This window comes from Saimiri boliviensis, chromosome 6 (genome assembly GCF_048565385.1).
Source record: "Saimiri boliviensis isolate mSaiBol1 chromosome 6, mSaiBol1.pri, whole genome shotgun sequence".
Taxonomy (NCBI): Eukaryota; Metazoa; Chordata; class Mammalia; order Primates; family Cebidae; genus Saimiri; species Saimiri boliviensis.
In genome coordinates, this window is record NC_133454.1 from 76,509,840 (window position 1) to 76,525,733 (window position 15,894).

General features: G+C 39.3%; 2 protein-coding genes across 2 annotated transcripts; one reads left to right on the top strand and one right to left on the bottom strand.

The window, feature by feature from the left end:
* Positions 1-1,649: 1,649 nt before the first annotated feature.
* Positions 1,650-2,683, top strand: LOC101034562 (olfactory receptor 2AG1). Its single transcript, XM_003919785.4, has one exon. It carries the CDS (start codon positions 1,655-1,657, stop codon positions 2,603-2,605), a length of 951 nt encoding a protein of 316 aa, XP_003919834.1. The 5' UTR covers positions 1,650-1,654; the 3' UTR covers positions 2,606-2,683.
* An 11,256-nt stretch (positions 2,684-13,939) lies between these two features.
* On the bottom strand, positions 13,940-14,863 carry LOC101034877 (olfactory receptor 2D3-like). Its single transcript, XM_003919786.2, has one exon. It carries the CDS (start codon positions 14,861-14,863, stop codon positions 13,940-13,942), a length of 924 nt encoding a protein of 307 aa, XP_003919835.2.
* Between the last annotated feature and the right edge of the window lie 1,031 nt (positions 14,864-15,894).

Here is a 15,894-nt window from a genome sequence, read left to right on the forward strand (position 1 = left end):
ATTAAACCAACTGAATACTGCTGAACAAAACCACATACTTTCTTCCCATTTCGACTGGAACATCCTTGACCTTCAAACAATCCCTAGGAAAGTCTGAGTGGTCAGATGGCTCAGCTTCTCACCACCTGAGGTAAGGATTTTGTATCTCTTTCAGGGAAAGGTGTGCTTCTAGGCAAGTTGTGTAGGAAAAACGGAGTCCAAAGCATATCCTGAGAACTTAAACTACTCTGTCTGCCAGATTTCCTGGCATAATATTTGGGCTTCATAGCCTGTTCCAGTTTGTGCATTCTTAATTTTCCAAACCTGAAAAGAGAACCAATAAGGACTGTGCTACGGCCCAGGCATGGGTATCTGCTTCCTGGTGGAAATCACAATACTTGTCTTTAGACCCTGTGTGCTATGCTTCCTTTTGGGAATGCATTTTTGCATCTATCAGATGATGCCTATCCCTCAATGGGCCATCTAAAACATGATGATGTGCCCATTACATGTTCTCATACCATTAAGGTACTAATGGCTCCATAAAAGGTCAGTGGAAACCAGTGAAATATTAAAACATAGATGCCATAATATGGAGAGATGATTTATAGAAAAATGCTTCATTTCAAAATCTTTAACTGCATGTTCAGAGTTGGCTTTATCTGTCCAGTTTCATGATGCACACAGACTCCTATCAATCTTAGGCCCTTGTCCTCCTTGGCTTCTCCATAGCATTGGGTACCACAATGCCAACAGCTGCTTTCCAGAAAAGGAGTTCCTCTATCACCATGATCCTTCTATCAAGTTTAAATGTTCTAGCCCTGCAGAAGGGAGAGTGAACATCTGGTCAAAGGCAGGATAGAGGTTAAAATTATTCAGCATGATTACAGCATAAAATAGATGCTCTTTTGTTCCCTTTCACCATTTTTCCCAAACACAAATATCCCACTCTTCCTAGGAAGGACCTCATATATTATATTTCTGAGTCCTTCCAAGCTAACCTGTTTTAAATAAACATGTTTGCATTGATCCTAAAGTATTTAGCTCTAAATGCAACACCTCCTCAAACACACCATTTTCTTGTCTCAAACAGACAGTCCATCATCCCTTCTCTCTCAAGCTTCTGTAGGGCTGGCTAAGAGAGGTAATTCAGGTGGACAAGTTTTAGTCTACTAATGAGGCTTTCATCTACTGCCTTGAGTACTGCAAACAAATGTGGCTCTTAGCTCTACGGAGAAGGAGGGAAAGTGCTTTATTGAAATCCAATCTCTGTATCTGTTTGGAATTTCATATCAAAATCGGTCTATGAAGAAAACTGAATATGTCCAAGGACAATCTAGGGTGTGTGTGGCAGAATATTTCTTTAATCTTAAGAGAAAGATAATTTAATTTTTCTGGAAAGATACATGTTCAGGTTTAATGTCTTAAATAAGATTTTATGTATCTCTTAATGTTTAGTTATTACTGTTCTCCATTTCAATGGATCTTTTATTAAAATACTATGAAAAAAGTAAGACATTCAGAAATCAAGAGGAAAAGCCAATGATCAGTGGAAACGGTATTATCTCAGTTGATTCATGTCCTACGGAGCCCCTGATGTTACAAAACTAGAGTTCATCTTGGCAAAAATTCATGGAGTATCCATCTTGTTCTAGGTAATGAAAGAAGCCACAGCATGGAGCTCTGGAACTCCACCTTGGGAAGTGCCTTCATCTTGGTGGGAATTCTGAATGACAGTGCGTCTCCTGAAGTGGTCTGTGCTACAATTACTGTCCTATACATGTTGGCCTTGACCAGCAATGGCCTGCTGCTCCTGGCCATTACATTGGAAACCCGGCTCCACGTGCCCATGTACCTCCTGCTTGGGCAGCTCTCTCTGATGGACCTTCTGTTCACATCTGTTGTCACTCCCAAGGCCCTTGCAGACTTTCTGCGCAGAGTAAACACCATCTCCTTTGGAGGCTGTGCCCTTCAGATGTTCCTGGCACTGACAATGGGTGGCGCTGAGGACCTCCTACTGGCCTTCATGGCCTATGACAGGTATGTGGCCATTTGTCATCCTCTGAAATACATGACCTTCATGAGCCCAAGAGTCTGCTGGCTCATGGTGGCCACATCCTGGATCCTGGCATCCCTAAGTGCCCTAGTATATACCCTGTATACCATGCACTATCCCTTCTGCAGAGCCCAGAAGATCAGGCATCTGCTCTGTGAGATCCTACCCTTGTTGAAGTTGGCCTGTGCTGATACCTCCAGATATGAGCTCATGGTATATGTGATGGGTGTGACTTTCCTGATTCCCTCTCTTGCTGCTATACTGGCCTCCTACACACTAATCTTATTCACTGTGCTCCATATGCCATCAAATGAGGGGAGGAAGAAAGCCCTTGTCACCTGCTCTTCCCACCTGACTGTGGTTGGGATGTTCTATGGAGCTGCCACATTCATGTATGTCTTGCCCAGTTCCTTCCACAATCCCAAACAAGACAACATCATATCTGTTTTCTACACGATTGTCACTCCAGCCTTGAATCCCCTCATCTACAGCCTGAGAAATAAGGAAGTCATGGGGGCCTTGAGGAGGGTCCTGGGAAAATACATGCTGCTGGCACACTCCACGCTCTAGGGAGATCTCCTGGCTACCTTCCAAAATTATTTCTCCTCAAAGTCAGAAAATTCATGTTATGAATCAAATACTAATGGTAAATTAATACAGTTCAGAGTATAGCATTTAACAGAAAAGTAAAGGAATGTAACTGGATTTGTCAAATGCTCTTTCAATCTTCTTTCCATGAAGTAATTTATAGGGCATGATTTATATTATCTAAAATTACTCTTCACTCTATATAAAATTTACTCTTTATTTTTCCAGGATGGTACTTAGTTAAATGGGTCCCACCTTGGGACATGACCTCTACTCTTGGAAGTATATATTGGATCAGAGAAAGGAAAAGAACCAGAGAAAGGAAAGTTCCAAGCAAAACTCAAACATCAAAGGGGGAGATGTCTTGAGATTTGCACAAATTTATACCAACTGATCTTATTAAAAGATTATATGGACTTCTTGTCAAATGCCTCAACTGGTAGTAGTTTGCTTGTATTTGCATTGTACTGACTCTTTTTTTCTCTTTCTAAACATCAGCCACATGAAACACTCCAACAAGTGTCTTTGCTTGTTTGTTTTTGTTGGTTTTTGACATGGCGATATTTTATAGTTCCTAAAATTCAATTATTAATGAAATGAAGAAAACAGAGGTGAAGGCAGTCTATAAGCAAAGTTTATGATAAATAACTCTGCTTATTTCTTGCTAATAAAGAAAAACAAGCAAAATAGTGATTTTTCCATTATCCAAGGTTATCTTATAACATTCCAACAATTGCAGTGGTCACGTGTGGTGGGTGTGGATATATGAGTCAGTGTGTCTGTGTGTTTGTGCTCAAGGAGAGGACAACATAATGCATTTTCTCACCAGCTTAATTATGCTGCACTACTATCAGTTTGTAAGTCTAAGAATAGTGAAAACAAAAGGTGTCAACAAAAGCTGTGAGTTGCATTTTGAACCTTAAAAACAATTTAAAATATTATGGCTAATTAAATGACACTGTTTTGGAGGATATTGCTGTCTGAAGATCGCTAACACTTTTTAAGTCAATTCTATAATAATTTAAAACAGTAACTGACACTAGGTTCAGAAAGTATAGTGGTATATCATGTTTGGAAGGCAAGGCTGAGTAAGGATAGTTCCTACACAAATTTATATGAATTTCCTTCCATTTTAATACAGGCATGCATTTTACTAATTTGATATGTGTGTGTAAAACAGATTTTTAAAACCTACTAGCATATGGTTATTTTTCCCTATAGTATATAATGGCAGTATACAGCACTGCAAAGAGTCCAGGGTCTATTATCAGCGTCCAGAGTTAGAATAAAATACACCCCACTTCGTTCTATAACTTTGAGCATATTACTTAACTTGTTTGTGCCCAAGTCTGCAAGTTTGCAAGTCTGTAAAGTGTAAATTGACATTAACAATAAGACTTACTTTGTAGTGTTGTGAGGATTAAACAAGTTAGTAAATATAAATATAAGGCATCTTTATATTTATAATCAGCATGTGTCATATAATAAGTATTTAATAAGTTTAACACCTACAGAATAAATGGCCCTGAAAATACTGTTGAGTGATAGTATAACATTACATCATATGGGTGTTTTGTAACATTATTACCTATCATGGTTTTACCTTTAACATTGTCGTGTGTCTGTGTTTGAAATCAGTAATGTCAATCTCTTGGATGTAGGACTTTTTTTTCTATAGAAAATTCCTATGAATGAAATTACTGAAACAAAGGTTAAAAATCTTTTTAGTACTCTTTATATGAAAAGACAAATTGGTTTTTAAAAAATGTTAAATATTTTGCATTCTTAACAGCAACATATAAGTGTCCTTAACCACTACATCTTTTTTCATGTTAAATTTTACATATAAATAGTCTTCACTAATTGATAAGGTATAATATTTGTTTATTTTAGTTTGTTTAAGTGACTTGCTCACGTTTTTCTTATCAGTTTGTTGAAGTTCTTTACAGGTCAGGAACATGGAGACTTTGTTATATTTGTGGTAATAACTTCTTTTCAATTTGTTATTTGGCTTCTAATATCTTCACAGTAGATATTTTTAGACAGAGAAATATTTAAAATATTTGCATAAAGATATATTTTATGTTTTTTTCCCAGTGATTTTTACTGTTAGGATATAATTTTCTATTCTCATTGACGTCTTTGATGTCTGTTACACAGTCCAATTTAGGTAACAATTTATATACTTTACATATTTTGTCATTCTATTAATTTGTTTAACTTTAAAAATAAATGTCTAATATATCTTTTCATGTGAAAATGATATTTTAACTTTCATCAAACCTACCATTTTTCCAGTAATATTTTAAAGCAATCCTTCAGTTTTGTTTTGTTTTTTTGTTTTTGTTTTTGTTTTTGTGTGTGTGTGTGTGAGCAACATGGCTGTTTATTCACCTGGGTGCAGGTGGGCTAAGGCCGAAAAGGGCATTAGCAAAGGGCAGTGGGATAGGAGTTGGTTTTATAGGTTTGGGTAGTTTTTTGGGGGATGGGGGTGTTACAGAGTAAGTTCAGTTACAGTGGTAGGGGTTAGGGGCAAGGAGTATACACACTCAGTTACAATGGCAGGGTTGGGTTAGAGGTATTTACATTATCGTAAGAACAGTTAAGATGGCAGGGTTGGGTGAGGGACTTGTGGGAAGCTCTGCTGGGCGATTAGGGACAATGGCTAACTCAGGCAGGGGGTGGGAGACTTCAGGCCAGGCAAGCAGACTTCAGACTTTCAGGCTCCAGACTTGCATATGGAGACCTGATATACCTGTCTTTTTATATAGGGAGAGAAAGAATTAGAGAAGAGGGGTTGATAACAGGTTTTAGGGGGTGAGGGCGAAGTTTCTCAAGGCTTTTTCCAGCAGGATTGGGGGCAGGGTGGAAACCTAAAAATGGGAAAGAATTTAAACTGCTGGGAGATTTTGGGGAAAGAGGTAATATTGTGGGGTTGTTAGAAGGAGCTTTTGTCATATTGACTGGTTATTGCTTGTATATGATTTTATAGGAATTGAGAGATTAATTGGAAAAACACAGGGTTTAAATAAGAGAAGGAGAAGGAGTATTAGAGAAGGTTAACTGTGTGGAGGGAGCGCTTTTGTTTTTATGGTGTGTGAGGACGCATGTGGTATTTATAAGTAACCACTCACTTTTATTAACAAGATTGGGTTTGAGCAGAGAACGGGAGCCAGATTGAGTGAAATATTAGCTGTAATTACCTGGAGGAAACGTGTAAACCGGCAACTTAAACAAAAGCAGGGCATGTAAAAGTAAATGAGTACAGTGAATTTGAGCACGGTTAGACAGAAAATAACAGAAACAGACTTTTTGAGGTGTGGTTTAAGTAGTAGGGGCGACTGCGTAAAGGTGGAGAAGGCAAGGGGCTGAAAGTGTGTGAGGTGTAAAGAGAAAACTTTGGAGGTTGTGAGAGCTGGGGGGTAAATGGGGCACAGCCTGTGATTCTGAGGGATTTTAAGAGTATTAGGGTGGCAGCTGCTGCTTGCTGCGTGTTGTCATGAGGGCCAGCCCAGGACTGTTAGGTTAAATTGTTTGGATAAAAAGGCTACAGGCCATGGGCCTGGCTCCTGTGTGAGAATTCCGACTGCACAGCCCTGGATTTTAGCAGTATATAATGAAAAAGTGTTGAGACAGGTTGGGGAGAGCTAGGGAGGGAGCAGTTTTTAGAGCTGTTTTTTAAGGAGCGAAACGAGGAGTGAGGAAAGGATTTAGGATTAATAGGGTTGGATAAGTTTTCTTTAGTGAGTTTATACAATGGCCTAGTTAGAATAGCAAAACCTGGTATCCACAGGTAAAAGTAGCAACCACACCCAGGAAGGAGAGAAGCTGTTGTTTGGTGGATGGGGTTGGGGTTTGGGAAATTAATTGGATACAGTTGGCAGGAAGGGCGTGTGTATGCTGGTGAAAGATTATAACAGACGGGGAAGAAATTTGGGCTTTGGAAGGGGATACACAATACCCCTTTGAGTATAGATGCTGAAGAAGCAGGAGGGTGAATTAAAAGTCCATGTTGCAATACAGGGTGATAACAGGTTTTACATTGAAAGCCTGTTGTGGGATTTGGTACTGGGGCTGGGCAGGGTAAGGGTAGTTAGGTTTTAAGGGGATGGTGAGGGGTGAGTGACTTGTAGCAACAGATGGGAAGGCAGTGTTTTACACCCTAGGGTTAAGGTTGGGGAACATAAGGGGAGATATTGAGGGAGGTGCGGGTTTGGGGAGGAGGGCAGCAATGAGGTGTGAATCTAGCCCAGGAATAGCTCAGGAGGCAGATAATTTTGCTCGGATATCTCGGCCTAACAGGGGAACTCAACAAGTGAGGATGATTAGGAGAGAATGTGGCAAGGAGTGCTGGCCTAATTGACGCCAGACCTGGGGAGTTTTGAGAGGCCTGGAGGCCTTGCCATTAATTCCCACAACCGTTACGGAGGCCAAGGAGACAGGTCCTCGAAAAGAAGGCAGCGTGGAGTGGGAGGCCCCGTGTTGATTAAGAAGGGATTAAGGAGGGACTTACCCTCCACCTTAAGTTAACTGAAGTTTGGCATCCATGATGGTCCAGGGAGCTTCCAAGATGCTCAGGCAGCGTTAAGTGTTCAGCCGCCAAGCCGAGGATTGGAGCTTCAGGAGCTCTGGGAGCAGCAACGTAAGTCAGACAGTCGACTTTCTATGGGGGTCCCCCGTGCAGACGGGGCAGGGCTTAGGAGAAATCCCGGGCTGCGGGCATTTCTTGGCCCAGTGGCCAGGTTTCCGACACTTGAAGCAAGGTCCAGGAGGGGCGGCTGGACGCGCTGCAGTCTGGGTGTTTTGAAATCTTTGTGAGCCGGTGGAGAGTATGGGGTTTGTCTTATGGAAGAGGCAAGCATCTGTAGTTCTGAGATAAGCTGCCGCCGGGCAGATTTTTCGCTATTATTGAGCACCTTGAAGGTGAGGTTGCTTAATTCCTGTTGTGGAGTTTGAGGGCCAGATTTTAATTTTTGTACCTTTTTGTAATGTTGGGATTGATTGGGTGATAAAATGCATATTAAGCATTTTTTAGGTGTGAGAGTAGAAGTAAGGATGATATTTAAGTCACTCCAGGTGAGGTTACAGGACTGGGTTAAGTAGTGGAGGATTTGATGAAAAGGAGCCTAACTGGTGGCCAATTTGGAAAGGCTGGATAAAGGAAAAGGAGTGTGCACCCTAACTATGCCTTTGGCTCCAGCCACCTCTGGAAGGGGGAATTGTTGAGGAGGGGCAGAGGAGGCAGCCGCAGGACTGAACTGTAAGCTAGGAGTTGAGATTAGGGAGGGATTGGTGTGCAAAAAAATGCCTGGACATAGGGAATTTCAGACCATTTGCCCGTGTTGCGACAAAAATTGTTTAAATTTTGTAAAATAGGTTAAAAGTGCCATTTTTTGGCCGTTGGAGCCGTTGTTTAACTTGTATTGTGGCCATGCAATGTTACAGAAGATGAGACGCTTGGGTTTTAGGTTAGGAGACAGTGAAGAGGCTTGAGGTTTTTTAGAACACAGGCCATTGGAGAGGAGGGAGGGATAGAAGATGGATGATTGCCCATGGTTCTGGAAAGGCAGCAGAGACAAGGAAAATGGGCACGTAACCCAGCCGCTCAAAAGGGGTCCCTAATTGAGCCTGGGTTGAACCTCGTCATTGGTGGGTGGCTGACCTGCCACCAATATCGGCCATGAGCCTGGTGGGCGAGTGACTAGGGTGAACGTCTCTATGATAGTATGACCCCTGGGGAAACTGGGTCCCCAGGTCCGTGACCTACGTAGGATTTTCTGGTCATGAGCCTCACAGAAGAACGTAGTTTACCTGATTTTCCGATTTTCCTTGGTGTTTTTTTTTTTTTTTTTTTTTTTTTTTTTTTTTTTTTTTTTTTTTTTTTTTTTGCGGTGGAAAAAGGACGAAACTGAAAGGGGGAGGAAGTAGAAAGGAAAAGACAAAAGGATAGGAAAGCAAGAAAGAGAGACTGCTTACCAAAACAGCCGGCGGTGTGCGTCTGTGGGCTGGTCTGATGACCGCAGGTTGGTCGGTAGATCTTCATGGAGGGAGCACAAGAACGGGGACGGGGATTTGGTCTCCCGTAGGATTTCCCCCGCGCCGGATTTCCCGCACCTAATGTTGAAAAATTCGTGCTTTGAATGAAGAGACCTTCCAAACAGGCTTTGTGTGAGCAACATGGCTATTTATTCACCTGGGTGCAGGTGGGCTAAGGCTGAAAAGGGGCATTAGCCAATTCTTCAGTTTTCTATTAATTTGTTCTATTACTTTCATCAGACATGTTCTAATAAGCTGTAGTTTGGCTAACTATTCAGTTATAGCTTCTTTCTCCTCTTTACTCTTTCGGAAGACATTTTATTCTGTCATTCACATCTTAATAGCTCATTTGTAATTTGATTGTGAATATATTTAACTGATAAATTAATTTGATAATTTGAGCATTTTTACAACACTCAGCCCTGCCTTCCTGAACATGGTGTACTACTATACTTCCTGAGCCTAGTCTAAAGCAGTTTTAAAATGACCATTTCACACCATCATGCTCAGCTGATGCCTTGCCTCACACTTCACTAGAACAGAAGCAGTTGGCTACAAAGCCCCTCTTCAAATATTCTGCACACCTGTGCCTGCATGTACACTTCCTGTTTTCCCTCATTATAACTGCTTGAACCAGGAGGCAGAGGCTGCAGTGAGCTGAGATCACAACACTGTGCTCCAGCCTGGGCAATATAGTGAGATTCTGCCTCAAAAGTAAAAATAAAAATAAATTAAAAAATGAGAAGCCTTTCCATGACTCCAGTCCCCCTCAGTTACTGTAGCATTATTTTCAGCTTCTCTTGGCAGGAAAAAAAAATACAAAGGGAGTATCTATGTCCATTTTCTCTTTTGCTGATCTTCTATTTACATCTTAACCCACTTTGAATCAAGCTCTGGTCTCTTTCTATGGATCTTTTTTTTTGGTCAAAATTATCATTAATGTGCTAAATAAAATGTTCACTTCCATATTCTCCTCCATCAACCTTTCAGCAACATTGATGTAATTGACCACATCTTTCTGTTGGGAAATTTTTCTTTTGGCTTCCAGACACCACACATCCCTGGCTTGCCTCTTTAATCTCTACCCTTTTTTTGCCTTATCTTTTTCTTTCTGAATGTTTCCACATTCAGATGATACTAATATGGACTTCCCTGTTTTCTCAATCAAGAATCGCTTCCTGAGTAATTTCATCCACTTATATAGATTTAAATTCTGTCCGTATAATTTTGAGTCCCAAACACCACACTACTTCAATGCACAGACTTATATATCTAATTGACCACTTCCTACTAATAGAAATTTTAAACTTAAAGTATAATTTTGATTCATCCCCCTACTGATCTGTTCTTCCCTCAATTCGTTCCACCTAAATCAATAGCATCACTATCCACACATGTGATCAAACTGAAAGCTTCAGTATAAACACTGTTTTCTCTCTTTGCTTTACCACATTAACAAGTAAATCCTATGGGCTTCATGTATACAATAATTCCACATATGTGTATGTCTCTTGGTTTCCCCTACAAATGTCTCAGTCCAAGTCACCATAACTTGTTTACTGTTGCTCCATGACATTCCTAATAGGTCTTTTTCCACTCTCGCCCCAAGATAATCTTTTTTTTACCCTCTAGTACATAGACTGATCTTCATAAATATAAATCAAGTCAAGCCATTTTTTCCATACAGATGCCCACCGTCTAGTTTCTGCCAGCTTTTCAGCCCAAGTCCGAAACTGTGCTCCCTGACCCTCACTCTAATCTCAACCCATTGACCTCTTTGCTGTCCATCATATAGTCCAAAATTGTTCCTGCTTTAGGGCCAATTAGTAGCTATTCTCCTAGCCTGTGATCTCTGTTAAAGCTTGTTTTAGTACTTCACAGTATTTACTTCTCATCTTAAATATTAACTTCTCAAAGAAGTTACCAATGCAGGTAGCATGCCCCCAAACCAAAAGGCATTATGGCATACTTTGTTTTATTGTCTTCATTGCCCTTATCATTATATTTAACTTTCTTTTTTTATATTTTAGTTTACTTGATTACTCTCTGACTCTACCCTCCAAAATGAAAGCTCCTTGAGAGCATGAACTGTGCTTTGTGTTTGTCATTGTTTTTTCTCTATAAAATCTAGGAATACCTGTAGCATAATATCTGTAATAACAATGTGAAAATTATATGAGCATGAGTGTGTGTGTGTGTGTGTGTGTGTGTGTGTATCTCTTTGCTGAAGAAATAGAGGACTATGCCATGATCCTAAATAAAAATACTTATTATTTTTTATTTCAGGATGTTAATCTTTTGGTAAATAACCTATAAATTCAATGTATGAAATAAAAAACACCATGGCATATTAAAACGTTTATTTTGACAAGGTGAAAAATAGAAACGTTGAATAATAAAATACCGTGGAAAATAATTAATTCACTGCCTCTTACCCCTACAATATACCTCTACCTGGTTAACTCTTCGTTAGTCAGTTCTTGAGCACAGTTGCTTGAGCCTAGAAGTTTGAAGCTGTAGTGAGCAATATATCTGCCTCTCCTTTCCAGCCTGGGCGACAGGGTAAGACCCCATCTCAAAAAACAAAAAGGATAGTGAGTTAGTTAGTAAGAAAGAATCCAGGACAGAACCATTCAGTTCTCAACTTAAAGGTTGCCTTCTCTGGAATGTATTCTGTATCTTTGCTAAAAGTCTGTAACTATGTGACTCTATCATTCTGTTGCAATAATGTTTGCCAAGATCAGTAATGACATAATTGATAAATTTAGTAGGCTTTTATCAATACATAAAACTCAGACATTTAGAAATCTTTTCCAAAAGGTCTCTTTTCTTTTTTTTTCTAATTATCTGAGTTTTTATTTTTATTTTTTAAATTGTACTTTAGGTTCTGGGGTACATGTGCATATCATGCAGGGTTGTTGCATTGGTGCTTACATGGCAAGGTGGTTTGCTGCCTCCATCCCCCATCACCCATATCTGGCATTTCTCCCCATGTTATCCCTCCCCAACCTCTCCACCACCCGCTGTCCCTCCCCTAACACCCCCCACAACAGACCCTAGTATGTGATGCTACCCTCTCTGTGTCCATGTGTTCTCATTGTTCAACACCCGCCTTTGAGTGAGAACATGTGGTATTTGATTTTCTGTTCTTGTCTCAGCTTGCTGAGAATGATGGTTTCCAGATTCATCCACGTCCCTACAAAGGACACGAATGCATTGTTTTTTTATGGCTGCATAGTATTTCAAGGTCTCTTGTCACTCCTGACATGCTTTTATTTGGCTTTTCCTCCTGAATTTCTGATTCTTGCTGCTCCAGGCTTGATTAGCTATTTTTCACTTCCCGAGAAATGTTGGTAACTCCGGGGTTTTGTCTGGATTCTTTCTATTTTTTTTTTTTTTTTTTTTTTTGAGGTGAGGTTTTGCTCTGTCACCCAGGCTGCAATGCAGAAGTACAAATATTACTTACTACAGCCTCAAACTCCTGGACTCTTGGACTTTGGGACTCAAGCAGTCCTCCCAACTCAGTCTCTCAAGTACTTCTTTCCCATTATCTTTCTGCAATGTCAAGTCTCATCCAGGATTGCATTACAGATTTAAATCAGGATCTTTCAATAATTATACATATATATTTGTGTGTATGTGTATATATACATATATATATGAAGCTATATATATATACACACACCTCATATATATGTCTATACACACATACACATGTGTATACATATACACATGTATGCATAATTATATATGTGTGTATACACACATATACACCTAACATGTGTATGTGTGTATATACACACATATGTATGTGTGTATATACACATACATATATATGAATAGGTGTAAAGTTAGAAAAATAGTGAGCTATAAGGTTTATATATATATGTGAGAGAGAGAGAGAGAGCGTCCATCTTCATCACTCTATCACTCTTATGGTCAGCTGTAGGACCAGGTACCTGCATTTTAATGAAATCACCTATACATTTGGTTTTCTGGTTAAAATTTGTCATACATCTTTAAGAGTATTAAATTGCATTTCATTTATTTAACATCCAAATTTATTTTTCTAGTCCATATCTCTTTCCCAAACTCCAACTCTATTCATTAATTCAAGTCTATTTCTTGAGCAGCAACAATGGCTGCACATTTTATTACAACGGTAATACAGAGATCAGCAAAATGGTCACATTCTTTGCCATGGAGCTTACAATCTATGGAAGATTTGAACTTAAGCAAATAATTGCATCCATCATTTATATTAAAAGTTATCTTATTACCTAAAAAAACAGCATGAATGTTTTTGTGTGTTAAGAATCACCTGGAACCTGTTATAAATGGAAATTCTTGGGATAAACTGCCCCACCCTACCCTGTACTGAGAAACATTTTTAACAAGCTATCTAGGCATCACTGTGGGTCATGTTATGTAAAACTACAGCCTACATTATGAAGCTCAAACGCCTTTCCTGTAGTTTCTAAGGCATAAAAAGTGCCCCAGACTTCCTTTTCTTACATTTATCTCCAGTTTTCATCACCATCTCACAAATCCTCTAATCTTCAGTTTTCTTAGAATTGCATGCTGGGAATTCTTTAGTATTGAACTCAAGGCACTTCTCAATTTGCACCTTTTGTCTTACTTTTCAGCCTTATAGCTCATTATTTTTCTAACTTTATATGTACTCTTGGAAAAAATTCTACAATTTGTTACTCCTCAAATGTGCTCTCTTTTCAATTTCAGAAATTCTTAAATTTAGAATCCAAGGCCATGTTAGAAATATGACACATAAAACTTTGTTTTTTTTATATGTATATCCCTAGCTTCATAAATGTACCTAGGATATGTAATATGTGTTCAAAAGATGTTGGCAGAAGTATGTCCTCGTATTTGTGATAGTTATATTTATTAGTACTTTGGTATTGACGTATAGTCATATTCCTACTTGTTTTAATTTGCTTATTAGTTTCTATGGGCCAGGAGAGAAGTGATTGTCCATCTGCCCATCTGTCCTTCCTTCCCTCCGTCCGTCTGTCCTTCTGTCCATCCTTCCTTCCTTCTTTCCTACCTTCCTTCCTCATTCTTTCCCCTCCTTTATTTTTTCTTTCCCTTGCATTTTCTTTTCTTCCTTTTATTTCCTGTGTCTACTAAGGTGCCTTGCTCTGAATAGGCAATTTGTTGAATTGCCTTTTTGAGTAAGATATAGGAAAAGAGAAAAAAGTGAAATGGAAAAAATTAACAAGAAAATCACTTCTCTCCAAATCCCTAAAATGGTCATCATAATTATTTTGCAGTTACTCTCCTGAGAGCCCCTTTGACATCCTTGTTCCTTAAACTGTAAATGATGGGGTTCAGCATGGGTGTCACTGCTGAGTAGAACACAGAGATCATTTTATCCCTTTCATTCATTATCTTGGAGTTTGGCCTCATGTAAGCAAATATTGCTGAGCCATAGAAGAGAACAACAACAATGAGATGGGAACCACAGGTAGAGAAGACCTTCAGCCTTCCCTCCCTGGACTGCATCTGGATCACGGTGGAGATAATATTCCAGTATGAGACAAGGATGAGGGTGACAGGAGCCAGGAGGATTACCACACCCATTGCAAAGATAGCCATTTCTGTGCTGTAAGTGTCTGCTGAAGCCAGCTTCAGGAGGGCAGGAGGTTCACAGAAAAAATGGTTAATGATACTACTTCCTCGGTAGGGTAGACGCAATGTGAATGTGGTGTCCACCAGAGACACAAATGCTCCGCTGGCCCAGGATCCTATAGCCAGCTGGACACATACCCAATGTGTCATAATGGTGGAGTAGTGCAGGGGCTTGCAGACAGCCACGTACCGGTCATAGGACATCACTGCCAGCAGTGCACACTCTGTACATCCAACCAGAAGTAAGACAACAATCTGTGTTGAGCATCCAGCAAAGGAAATGCTTTTCTTCTTCACCAGGAAGTGAATTAGCACCTGGGGGACAGTGGTAGTAGAAAAACAGAGATCAGCAAAGGACAAATTTCTAAGGAAAAAATACATAGGTGTGTGGAGTCTGGAGTCCATGTGAATGAGTACAATGATCAGCAGGTTTCCCAGCACAGTGAGCAAGTAGATAATCAGGAAAATGAAGAAAAGCAGAACTTGTGTCTCTGGATCCTGTGAAAGGCCCAAGAAGACAAATTCATTCACATAGGTTTTGTTCTCTTCTCCCATCAATGTTTATTCCTGTTTATAGGTCAGCAACAAGAAAAGGAACACATATTGATCAATTATTTAAAAACTCTGAGTAACATACATATTTTATTAATCAGTCCAAAATTGAACTACTGTATTGATTTTTGTCTCTTAATAGCTTCCACATGAAAAAAAAAAAAAACTGCATTCTCCTTTTGCTCAATAGTTCTGACAATTAAAAAGCATTTTTGATATTTTCCCTTTGAATCTTTTAGGGCCACCTTAGGGGAGAAATCATCCTGAGTGTGCTACATGACCAAGCCTTGACTGGACCACCTAATGGTTTAGAGTCCTTAGTGATGTCTTCAGCACTTATTACAGTGCATCCTTCCTTTTATGTAGGTTTGGGAAGCAAACAAAATGATTTGCTTTAAACCAATTAGCAATGTACTGTAAACTTTTTTATACTGTAAGCTGTTTGACAACATTTATGAAGGCTGATTTTAAAAATTATGTTAGCAAAATGATCCTAATGAAGCGCTCTGAGCAGCAATGGAAAATTAGAATTAGGGTAAAGGAAAATGTCATAGTCTATGATCCTATCCCTTGTCCAAATTCTTGTGTCGTTTATTTTCAACACATAAAGGGTGCTGAGGCACATCAATAAAAATAGCTGTTTCACTAGGAGTTGTGCTCAATAACATCATTAAAATAGCCCCTAATCTGTCCTCTGTATTCCTTTTTTTTTTTTTTTTTTTTTGCACAGGGTCTCTGGCAATAATAACACTGATTATTTTGTATTGGGCATTCTCCTGATGTTAGTTATTATTGATGTTTGTTTGTTTGTTTGTTTGTTTGTTTGCATTCACTGAAAAAAAAATCCTCTTTAAGTCAATGTGAGGTAGTTATCTCCATTATACAGTTGATGAGACAAAGGCTCACAGAAATTCTCAAACTTGTTCTTGTGAACCCTGCTCATTATTTCTGTGTTCTGCAATTATTTTTCTTTCTTTCTCAAAAACTGCTTGCAGAGTTTAAGCTTTTTTACACAGTTTTTTCTCTCACATTCA

Excerpts from the sequence above, each read along its gene's own strand:
- LOC101034562 (XM_003919785.4), top strand. The coding sequence starts at position 1,655 with ATGGAGCTCTGGAACTCCACCTTGGGAAGTGCCTTCATCTTGGTGGGA.
- LOC101034877 (XM_003919786.2), bottom strand. The coding sequence starts at position 14,863 with ATGGGAGAAGAGAACAAAACCTATGTGAATGAATTTGTCTTCTTGGGC.